The sequence below is a fragment of the Hyaena hyaena genome, unplaced genomic scaffold, assembly GCF_003009895.1.
Source record: "Hyaena hyaena isolate Hyena2069 unplaced genomic scaffold, ASM300989v1 scaffold_23, whole genome shotgun sequence".
NCBI lineage: Eukaryota > Metazoa > Chordata > Mammalia > Carnivora > Hyaenidae > Hyaena > Hyaena hyaena.
In genome coordinates, this window is record NW_024080655.1 from 1,710,080 (window position 1) to 1,722,276 (window position 12,197).

A 12,197-nucleotide genomic window follows, 5' to 3' on the forward strand; every position below is an offset into this window, starting at 1 on the left:
ACCTGCTTTGCATTCCAAATACACCTTTCACAGAAGATTACAGTCAACAGAGATGACTGGAAATTCAGCATGGGAACTGTATAAGATTAACTTTGTCATTAAAATATGTTCTGAACTAAAAGTGCAATTAGAGTTCTATAGAGTTTATCAACAAATTATTGAGGTAAGCAAAAGTTTTACTTTCTCATGCTCTAGAACCAGGTAGGTAGACCTCAAAGGGCACCTACTGTATTTTTTTCTAGCACTGAAACAGTTATCTTTCTAAGAAATAAAGCTACACACTTAAAAACAGTAATTCGACACTGCAATTACCGAAGGTGTAAACAATTTCAATGTACTATCTTATGAACTGTCTACCTCTGTATATCTAACAGGTTGGAGCATTAAAATTTTGGCCTATAATCTGGCAATTGCTTTCTATTCAAGAAAGAAAAATAATGTCCACACTCCACATACTTATTACTAAGATTTTTCTTTTGATGTGTTGCCATTTCATCAATTTTCCTATATACTGTTCTTGAAAACTGAAGCTTCAGGCAAAAAGTAAGCTAATCTTCCTTGAAAGAAGAAAATGGAAAAGGAAAATAACATGCATTTCCAATCCATGACCAACACAGCATGTAAAAAGGAGTAGTGAAGGGAAATCATACTGGATTTCTGCCACACAGAAAAAAAGACAACTGAGTAGACATTTACAAGAGTTCGCAAGGGATTTAATCAGAGAACTGGCTGTACTCTGGGAAAACAACAAATCTTTTTGAGACTTTGCTCTGCTCCTTCCCCTGTGGTGTCTGAGTCTCGCAGGACTGACCCACCCTCTGAAGGTCATCTCTGTGCCTGGGCTGGAAGCCAAGCATGAGGCAAACTGTAGCAAAGACCTATTGGCTTTGTTAAGTGGGAAGAACACCCTCCACAACTGGTAACAAAGCCCTGCTTTTCACATGATGTCATCTGTTCTATCCTCAGCTACTGCACCATGGACCCTAAGACACAATACTTACTTCTCATTCATTTCAAGACACCAAATTTCTAGCTCCATGGAATCTCCCTGTGGATGGGACAATTGAAAGAGATTTCAGTTTTGCTTGTTTTTTTTTAAATTATTTTTTCTTATTACAAAGCACTATAGTCACTATAAAAATGTCGAAAATATAAATAAAGCAAAAAAAAAAAAACTTTATAATCTAATCAGCCACTTTAATAAATGATGTGTGGGGCTCCTGGCTGGCTCAGTTGGAAGAGCATGTAGCTTTTGATCTTGGGTATAGAGATTACTTAAATAAATAAACTTAAAAAAAATAATGTGAGATTATACTATATATGTAATTTTTTACTAATAAACTAACATGAAATTTCCCTATAATTAAAAATTCTATACCATTTTTAATGGTTGCATAGTATCGCACCATATGACCATCATTTTATCAAATCAGTCTCCCCATACAAGGACATATAAGTTGTTTCTAATTTTACAATATTAACAGACAACACTGTGATAAACAGCCTTGAGACTAAAACTTTGTCCGTGCCCTGAATTAGTTTCTTAAGGCAATTTTTCAGAATTAGCACTGTTAAAGAGAGTATTCATGCTTTTTTAAAAACGTTTATTTACTTATTTTGTTTTTTTGTTTTTTTAAAATTTTTTAATGTTTTATTTATTTCTGAGGGAGAGAGAGAGAGAGACAGCATGAGTAGGGGAGGGTCAGAGAGAGATGGAGACACAGAATCCAAAGCAGGCTCCAGGCTCTGAGCTAGCTGTCAGCACAGAGCCCAAAGCAGGGCTCGAACCCACGAACCATGAGATCATGACCTGAGCCAAAGTTGGACACCTAACCGAGCCACCCAGGTGCCCCTATTTACTTACTTTGAAAGAGGGTGGGTGAGCAGGGAAGAAGCAGAGAGAAAGAGAATCGCAACCAGGCTCCTTGATGCCAGCACAGAGCCTGACGCAGGGTACGATCCCATGAACTGTGAGATCATGACCCAAGGCAAAATCAGGAGTTGGATGCTCAACTGACTGAGCCAACAAGGTGTCCCAAGAGTACTTATGCTTCTAAGACTTCTGCTATGTATATCCAAATTGCTCTTCAAAAAGGCCAATACTTCAAATGATAGAGACAGCCTTTCCCTCCAATTCTACAGGGGATATTTTAGGTGACACCCACAGTTAAGGAATACCTTAACAAGCTCCTTACTTAAAAATCTTTTTAGCTGTGTAATGTCTTTTAGCCAACTATTCAGTCTTTCTCCGGGCCTCTGAACAGACTTAGTCTAGTTGGTGGGAAAGAAAAACAGACTAAAGCCAGAATACTTCAACCCTGTAACACTCTTGTGTGCCACTTAGTGAGAAGAACAGCCACATACTTTTGAACACAAGCAACCTTATTACCAATCAACTGGAAGAGAATTATGTAAAGATTTGGGAGTAAGCTTAGGTCAGTTTGTGGAACAGAGAACTTACTTGTTCTAGATCAAACAGAAATATGTATCTTTAATATATCTTTTTCATCATACTGTCTTTTTTAAATGATATGATAAATTTTAAATTCCCCCTGTTCCCCCAAATCAAAGGATGGCTCAATAGTAGAAAGTACCCAGAATAAGTTGACACAGTTTGTCTAGGATGTTCAGAATATTTTATACTCAGATTGTGCCTGGGAAAGGAAAATAATTCATAGTATAAAATGACAATTCAATGAAGAATAGGAAGTTTTGTTTTCTCAGGGGTGCTAAAGTTTCCATGGAATAAGTACTGACATCATTCATTCAACAGAATTCATGGAGAGGCCATTATGTGTCATCCCAGGCACTGTGCTAGGCATACATAAGAGATGATTATTTACTTACATCCTGCTTCATTTCAAAAATAATTTGAAGGGGCGCCTGGGTGGCTCAGTCGTTAAGTGTCCGACTTCAGCTCAGGTCATGATCTCATGGTGCATGGGTTCAGGCCCCACATTGGGCTTTGTGCTGACAGCTTGGAGCCTGGAGCCTGCTTCAGATTCCGTATCTCCCTCTCTCTCTGTCTGCCCCTCCCCGCCCCTCTCTCAAAAATAAGCATTAAAAAAATTAAAAAAAAAAAAAAAAAAGAATTTGAAGAACTACAAAAATAAATAAGATGTGGTATAACCGTTCACCTCAAGAATAAAAGTGTATGTAAAGTATGAACAGGAACATGTAATGATCACCTACTTTATGTTAGGCACTTTACAAATAAGGATGAAACTGGGGCACCTGGGTCACTGAGTTGGTTAGACTCTTGATTTCACCTCAGGCTATGATCTTACTAGTTAGTGGGATCGAACCCTCACGCGACTCTGCACTGACAGCACGGAGCCTGCTCGGAGTTCTCTCTCTTCTTTTCTTTCGGCCCCTACCGCATGTACATACACATGCTCTCTCTCCCTCAAAATAAAAATAAATAAATAAGAAAATAGAATAACCCTGTAAGACTATAGTTTGGTGGGGGAGGAGTTGAGTAATTTGGCCAAAGTCACTCAGCTGGGATCTGAACTTGGGTCTATGTAGCTCCAAACTCCAACTGCCTTTTATTATACCATGCAGCTTCACAATCTTGTAGTGGGTATAGATGAATAAACATGCAAGTAACAATACCTGCTTTGATCCTGGTGTGAAATAAGGTAAAATCACAAAACATCAAGAAAAAAAAAACTAGAAAAATCACCATACATCAAGTTATACTTTAGAAACAATGTAAACAAAGCACATAGGAAGTCTAAAGAAAGTAGTTACCCCTCCCTCAAAAGAAGGAGGGGATTTTCAAGCGCATGTGAGTGTTGAAGGATGAGTAGAAACATTTCAGTAGGACAAAGAGCTCATTCCAAGCGTTTGGGAGAATAAGTAAAAAAAAGCATGACCTCCTTGGAGAATGCTAAATTCAGAGAGAGAAGGAGCAAGAAGGAGGCTGAGTTGAAACCAGAATGTGAAGAGTTTTGGTGCCACGTGAAAACACCATCCTGGTCATAACCTTACCTCAGAAGTCTTGAGTGAGATCTCCACACACATTGATCTCCCGACAGCAGGCAGCTGCCCTGCCAGTGCCTTTTTTGCTTCATGTGTAACCTCTGGGATATCTTTGATTGCTAAGTTGAACTAGAAAACAAAAGAGACTGTGTTAAACACTCATAAGAAACATTATGGAAACAAAAAGCAGTAAGATGGTTATGTTTGGTAATACAGGCATTGCTTTGAGTGATTCAGGCCATTCATTCAAGTCTCTCTTGCCCAGAAGAGATATCCTGCATCAAAGCCCTAAACCTCAGGTTGAAAAAGCTAATGAATTATTTCAAAGATTAGTTAGTTGTCCTCTAATGACTAAGTTTTCACCTACTACAGCAGAAAGCTGAGAACCAAATAAACCTAGGACTCACATTTGCCCAAGTGAATGGATCAAATGGAATTACATATTTTAATGTTACAATTTAGTAATACTACAAATAGTATTCGTTACTATTGCACTATGATTCCTTGTGACAAACACCACGGTATACCCCTTAACAAAGAATGGGAATTTTACCCAATCTGAACCCGTTGGGGATGAAGATGAACGAGTACAAATCTTCTCACCAAGTCGAGCCTGGACAATCACTTGGACAGTCTGAAAAAAAGCAAACAACAAAAAATATTAAAGATGAAGAGTCTTAAATTGATTTGGCTCATAATCAGAGTTAACATCCTCTGAATGCAAGGTTAAATACATGATAATGATCATAACTATATTGTAGGAAAGGGTAGGATTTTAAAATTCAAGGATAGAAAAAACACTACACAAAACTAATACTGCAAATATTGCTGAGGGCATAATGTCAACCAACTGGAGGAATTTTACTTCAAGGCTTGGGATCTATAATATTCTCACATGGCAGAAGGAAATTTGCACATGGTGTCTCTGACTTTCATAAAGAAACAAGTCCAACCATAGGTTTAAATATTCACTGCCATACACTTATATAATCATAGTAGATTTAAACCAAGGATTCCACAATTATTCATATCATTTGGCCCATATGGCAAAAGTCTCCCAACTAATTTTACAACCAGAATCTACTGCACGGATTGTTTTTTTACATGGTAATCGTGAGAAGAAGTGATAAAGGTGGAAATGGTTTTTAGATTTAGGAAAATATAACTTCTAAAGCATTCAAAATTCAATTTTAATTCCTCATTTACCCAGACGGGAACAAATAAGTGGAAGTTAGACATTTCAGAGTTAGTTGATGGCTTTGGGAAAGATGCCCAAAATGATGTCCATTCCAGTCCACAGTCTTTGTTCCCACCCCAAGGGAACATACTGTGCCAATAACCTGGCATAATAGTTTGACATTTCTGCAAACAGCCTTGCAAAAAAAATTTTTTTTGAACAAGTAGCTGTGGAAAATTGGAAGCTACTTTTTAGTTACTCCCCCAGTACCGCCCCCAAACTTCACAGTTTGGTTTACAACAGACAGAAGTATCCCTTAAAATGGGCAAGCTGCAAGCTGTTATTCTATATTTCCAAAAAGGGAGAAGCACGGAAGTTATTTCTAACAGTTCTGAGCTCAAGAGAATAGACATATTACCTTGAGGGCAAAAAATTTAATAAACTTGTCCAGGTCCTTTCTGTCCTGGGAATTGAGATCAGTTTCCATTGCCTATAGGAATCTGAAACAGAAAAAAAAAAAAAAAAAAAGTGTTGAAAAATGTGACTAACATCTTTTAAATTCAAAGCATACAGAGATGGTATTGTCTAGCTGTGCAAACAGTCATGTGGGAGGGGAAGAAAATCTCCCCCTAAGATACCAAAGTAAAAAGTATTAAGATACTATCTTGTGAAGAAAATAAATTCCACACAAAGAACTAAATCTAGGGACCTAAACAATGAATAAGGACAAGCCATTTAACCTGCATCTGAAACTTTAAGCTTTAAATATAACTTATTGATTAAAAAAAGTTCTATTACCCAGCATACTGAGGATGAAGTTTATTTAATTTTTTAAATTTATTTTTATTTTTGAGAGAGAGAGAACAGGGGAGAGTAGTAGGGAGAGGGAAGAGTGAGAAAGAGAGACAGAGAGAGAGAGAGAATTCTAGGCAGGTTCCATGCTCAGTGCAGAATCCAACATGAGGCTCAATCCCATGACCCTGGGATCATGAGCTGGGCTGAAATCAAGAGTCAGATGCTCAACCGACTGAGCCACCCAAGTGTCCCATGAAGACTAAGTTTTTTGCTTTTTTGCTTTAGATTAAAAAATGTTTATTTATTTTGAGGAGGGGTGCAGAGAGAGAGGGAGAGAACCCCAAGCAAGCTCCACACTGTCAGCACAGAGCCTGATGTGGGGCTTGATCTCACGAACTGAGAGATAATGACCTGAGCTGAAATCAAGAGTCATACACTTAATCCACTGAGCCACCCAGATGCTCAGGGGACTGAGTTTTAATGAGACAAAAACTTTGTTAAAACAAAATGAGATCATTTACATGCCTTCAAAGGCCCACTAAATCAACTAAACTTTTGGGGTTTATGAACCCCTTTTGAGAATTTGAAAACAACCCTTTTCTCCATAAAACTGCACAAATACAGAAATGTTTGGATAGAATTTCACAGGGTTCTTGGATTTCATGGGGCACACAATAGCCCCCTCAGGTTGAAATGGTTTGAGATAGGGCTGGTATAAGAAAGAAGGCATTTAGGGAGAGAAAAATATGAATGAAGACTATCAGCAGTAGAGAACAAAATGGATTTGTAACTACTAAGTATTACAGTTTTCAAAAGGATTGTGTACAGATAGGGAAGTAGTATGGCTGATTGAGGCCAGATCATGAGAATCCTGAATACAACGCTGGAGCCTGATCTGTACCTAGTAAACCAGAAACAGCAGCCTCCTCAAGACTTTTGAAGAAAAGAATTAACAGTCAGGGTGCTAGCATCCTCTGAATGGTGCTTCAGAAAGACAGCTTTGCTGGCATATTGTAGAATAGTTTTGAGTGTGAAAAGCAGGGAAACCATTAAGTCCCTGACAATAATGTGGGCTTGTGGTCATGGCTAAAATTCTAGAACAGACATGGTTTCAAAACAGTATGGATGGAGATATTTTAAAGGAAGAGCCAACAGGATTTAAGGACCAACTACAAAAAATTTAACTGGTTTCAGTTAATAAGAAAGGAAGCCAGAAGGAGAGCTAGTTTTAAGGAAAGATAGAAACAAATGAAGAGAGGTGAAACAGGAAAAATTTTCAGTTGAGGTGTAATACTTTATACAAAAATAAATTCAAAATGGATAAAAGACCTACATGTGAGACAGGAAACCATCAAAATCTTAGAGGAGAATACAGGAAGCAACCTCTTTGTGGCCGAAGCAACTTCTTACTAGACACATCAGTAAAGGCAAGGGAAACAAAAGCAAACATGAACTACTGGGACTTCATCAAGATAAAAAGCTTCTACAAAGCAAAAGAAACAACAAAACTAAAAGGGAACCTTCAAATGGGAGAAGATATTTACAAATGATATATCTGATAAAGGGTTAGTATTCAAAATCTATAAACAACTTATGAAATTCAACACCCCAAAAAATCCAGTGAAGAAATGGACAGAAGACATGAATAGACATTTTTCCTAAGAAGACATCCAGATGGCTAACAGACACATGAGAAGATGCTCAACCTCACTTATCAGGGAAATAAATACAAATCAAAACCATGATGAGATACCACCTCACACCTGTCAGACTGGCAAAAATTAACAACAGGAAATAAAGAGATGTTGGTGAGGATGTCCAGAAGGGGAAACCCTCTTACATTGTTGATAGAAGTGCAAACTGGTGTAGACACTCTGGAAAACAGCATGGAGGTTCCTCAAAAGTTAAAAATAGAACTACCCTATGATCCAACAATTGCACTACTGGGTATTTACCCAAAGGATACAAAAATACTGATTCAAAGGGATACATCCATTCCCATGTTTATGGTTGCATTATCAACAATAGCCAAACTATGGATGTCCATCGACTGAGGAATGAATAAAGATATGGTATATATATACAATGGAATACTAGTCAGCCACAAAAAAGACTGAATCTTGCTATTTGCAATGACATGGATGGAGCTGCAGTATTTTATGCTAAGTGAAATAAATCAGTCAGAGAAAGACAAACATCATATGATTTCACTAATATGTGGAATTTAAGAAATGAAACAGATGAACATGGGCAGGGGGAAAGAGAAAGGCAAATCATAAAACAGACTCTTAACTACAGAGAACAAACTTAGGGTTGCTGGTGGGAGGCAGGCCAGGGGATGGGTTAAATGGGTGATGGAGATTAAGGAGAGCATTTGTTGTGATGAGCACTGGATGTTATATGTAAGTGATGAATCACTTAAATTCTACTTCTGAAGCTAATATTACATTCTATATTAACTGAATGGAATTTAAAATTTTAATTTAGAAAATAATAAAAAATAAAAATAAAGATGAGGTATAATTTACATGTAGTGAAATGCACAAATCTTGGGTGTACAGCTCAAAATGTATTTTATTTTGTTTTCATTTCTATTTTGACACATAATTTTGTATGTATATACTCATATAACCACAAGTCAGATCAAGTTATAGAACACTTCCAATAATCCAGGGCGCTCCCTTCTGCCCCCTCAGTCAATAAACCCACCAAAAAGGAACCATTATTCTTACCTCTATCATCATAGATCAGTCTTACCTATTTTGACAATTGTTCCATTTATATAAGTAGAATCAAATAATATTAGCCCTTTTTTGAGTAGCTTCCTTTATTCAAATCATGGCCATGAGAGTCATTTATAATGACTGCATGTATCACTTTATTCTTTTTTCATTGCTATGTTGTACTCCACTTCATGAATATAGCACAAACTATAAATTCCAGGCTGATAAACATTTGGGATGTTTCCTGTTTTTAGCAAGATTTTTACACAAGTCTTTTGGTGGATATAAACACTCATTGCCATCAGATAGAAACCCAGGAGTGCTAATGTTGGGTCACAGAATATACATATTTAGTGTTTTCTGAAAATGTTTATCTTTGAGAGAGAGAGAGAGAACAGTGGGGAGGGGCAGAGATAGCAGGGCACAGAGGATCTAAAGCAGGCCCTGCAGCAAGTCCAATGTGAGGCTCGAACCCATGAACCGTGAGATCATGACCTACGCTGAAGTTGTTCAACCGACTGGGCCATCCAGGCACCTCCACATACTTAAACAGACATGGACAGTTTTCTAGAATCTGCACCAATGTACACTACCACCGGCAGAGTATGAGAGTTCAGTTGCTCCACATCTATACCACTACACTACTTGGTACTACTAATTCTTTAATTTTGGCCATTCTGGTAAGAGGTGTGGCCATTCTCATTTATGCTGTATTAAAAGATTAATGATTACATTAGTGATTAAATGACCCCTGAATTTTCCCGACTAGCACCTTTTCATGTTTACTAGCCACTTGGAAATCATCTTTAATGAAGTATTAGGTCAAGCCTGTTGCCCATTAAAAAATTAGGTTATCTTTTTCTTATTGAATTGTTGAAGTTTCTAAAATATATATAGTAGATATAAGTACTTTGTTGGATTTGTACTATAAATATCTTCTCCCAGTTTGTGGTTTGCCTTTCTTATGACATCTGTTTCTTTTCATGAGAGTCTGAATATACTAACAAAGGCCAGACTACATATGTAAAAATAGAGCTCTGACCGACAACCTGCTGAAACCAGCCCAGGAAGGACACCAAACTAATATCTCTACTATCTAGTTCAAGAAGCCAACCTACTACCTACAGTAACCAGTCAAGGAAGGCAGACTATCTCTCACAAGTAGTCCAGGAAGTTGAACAGCAACCCCTGTAAAAACTAGCCCCAAACAGTCAAGACTTGATTAATAACTGACAGCTTCCCCAATTTCTGTCCCTGCTTCTAACTTAGGAAAGCCAAATATGTATCCCTAACCAACCACATGGGATGCCCCAACCTGTGGTTAGGCTGCCTACAGCGTTCCTATGCCAATAACTCCAAATCAGGAGGTACCTGAAACTTTGCCTTTTCTCCACTATAAAGCTTCCCACTGGCTTACCTGCCTGTGAATCTCTGCCAGTGCAAGTGATGGTAGCTAACTCCCTGCCATGATAAGCTCTGATTAAATGGACTTCACCTGTTCACAATTTGTGGTGTTTCTTTATTTCCATATTAAAGCAGCCCTACTGAGGTATAACTGACAATAAACAATATCGGGAAGTGTAAGACATGGTAAGTTTTGACATATATTCGTAACTGTAAAACCATCACCACAAAACAGTGAACATATCTATCCCTAAATTTCCTTATATTCCTTTGTAATCCCTCTTTCCTGCCCCTACCCAATGCCCTGTCCCTAGGCAAACACTGCTCTGTTTTCTATCACTATAGATCCCTATCTGTATTTTCTAGAGTTTTATACAAATTAAATCACACAGTATGTACTCTTTGGCTTCTTTCACTTAGCATTATTATTTGGAGATTCACCTATGTTGTGTTCTATGTTCACAGCTTATCTCTTTTTACTGCTGAGTAGTAACCTCTTATGGAGTCTTTTGATAATAGAGGTTCTTAAACGTAGTAAGTCCAATTTCTCCTCTTTTAAGCACTCCTTTGTGCTGCTGAAATAGTTTGCTGATCTCAAACTCATGAAAATCTTCTACATTTTCTTCTAAAAATGTTATTGTTTACCTTTCATGTTTAGATTCATGATCCATCATAAATTAATTTTTCTTGTGACATCAGTTTGGAGTCGAGGGTCATTATTTTTAGTTTTAGCCTAATCAGTTCAGATTATATAATAGATTGAATTATAAACACCAGAAGATCCATCTGAAAATGCCCAATTTGTAACTAATGAAAAAGTTAAGACTGAGGTTAAAGTTGTGAAGAAGTAGATATTCTCCAAAAAAAAAAAAAAAGGAACAGTTTAAAAGCTATAGCAGTACATAAAATTACCATGAAAGATAACAGAAAAAATAAAAAGGCCCCAGAAAAATATTGGCATAAAAGAACCATAAAGAGAAATGCAAGAACTAATCAGAAAATGGGGCGTGTAGGTGGCTCAGTTGGTCAAGCGGCCGACTCTGGCTCAGGTTAAGATCTCATGGTTCATGGGTTCAAGCCCCGCATCGGGCTTTATGCTGACAGCTCAGAGCCTGCAGCCTACTTCAGATTCTGTGTCTCCCTCTCTCTGCCCCTCCCCTATTCACTCTCTGTCTCTCAAAAATAAATAAACGTTGAAATTTTTTTTTTAAAAAAGAACTAATCAGAGAAATAGGAGGCAAAAAGATTTCTGAGCTGTTATTACTGAAATGGAGAGGAAATAAGTTTCAAATTTGAAGAGATGGTCAAATAATATAAAGTTCTTGTGGAGGAGGCAAAACTTTACTTCTACCCATCATAGGTTTTCAGCTGGGCCTCTTTAACAGATCAACATGAGGGAAAGAAAGTTTATCAACATCTGCAGTGCTCATCTCACAAGAGAAACCTCAACAGAAAAATAATTCAATATGGTGGCTTAGAATTATTGCTTATATGGGATCTTCAACAAAGAATGACAAATTTGTAGAGAAATGACAAGACAAAGGAAAGCAGTTCTAGGTTCCAAGGGCGGCAAGCTGTAGGAAGGTATAAATATATGGGAGGAAACTAATGGAGTAAGGTGTGTTTGCAGATTCTGCTGATGCCTTCTCTGAGCTGGTAAGTCTGTCTCCAGGAAAAGGAGAATTTTATATCTCACCTTTAGGTAGAAAAGCAGAAGGTAAAGAAAGGTTCTCCTCCATTTGCTGCTTAATTGCTTTAATTTTGATCTGTCAAAAGAAGTTTTATATCAAAGAGGCATATTGTGATTTCCTGATTGCCTTCTGATTTCCTTCATTCTTGAGGTGAGAAAAAGGGCACTGGACTTGGCAGCATGTTGCTAAAACCTTTTTAAGAGGATCGTTTCTTAGAGTGGTGGTGATTCAGGTGGCTTTGGAGAAGTTCTAGAGAAAAAGACCTCAAGGTGTAGAAAGGATTTTCTCTATAGCACAGGGCTATGTGAGCAAATTTAGGTGGGGTGGGGTGGGAGGAAGAAACCAATAAAGGAGAAATAAAACTACCTGAGAAGGAACACTCCCCGGACTCAGAGGCCACTGGGAGTGTTCACTGAGATCAAA

At 37.7% G+C, this 12,197-nt stretch overlaps 1 protein-coding gene across 9 annotated transcripts in view; it reads right to left on the minus strand.

Annotated features, from left to right (window-relative positions):
* ATG13 (autophagy related 13) overlaps positions 1 to 12,197 on the minus strand; it is a 54,429-nt gene that overhangs the window by 21,444 nt on the left and 20,788 nt on the right. For all 9 annotated transcript variants that reach the window (XM_039226720.1, XM_039226722.1, XM_039226719.1 and 6 more), the window contains 4 exons: positions 5,580 to 5,661; positions 4,538 to 4,618; positions 3,994 to 4,113; positions 1,002 to 1,048 (listed from right to left, as the gene is read on the minus strand). In XM_039226720.1, the coding sequence (XP_039082651.1) occupies positions 1,002 to 1,048; positions 3,994 to 4,113; positions 4,538 to 4,618; positions 5,580 to 5,648 (317 nt within the window). In that variant the 5' untranslated portion in view covers positions 5,649 to 5,661. The remainder of the gene's footprint in view (positions 1 to 1,001; positions 1,049 to 3,993; positions 4,114 to 4,537; positions 4,619 to 5,579; positions 5,662 to 12,197) is intronic.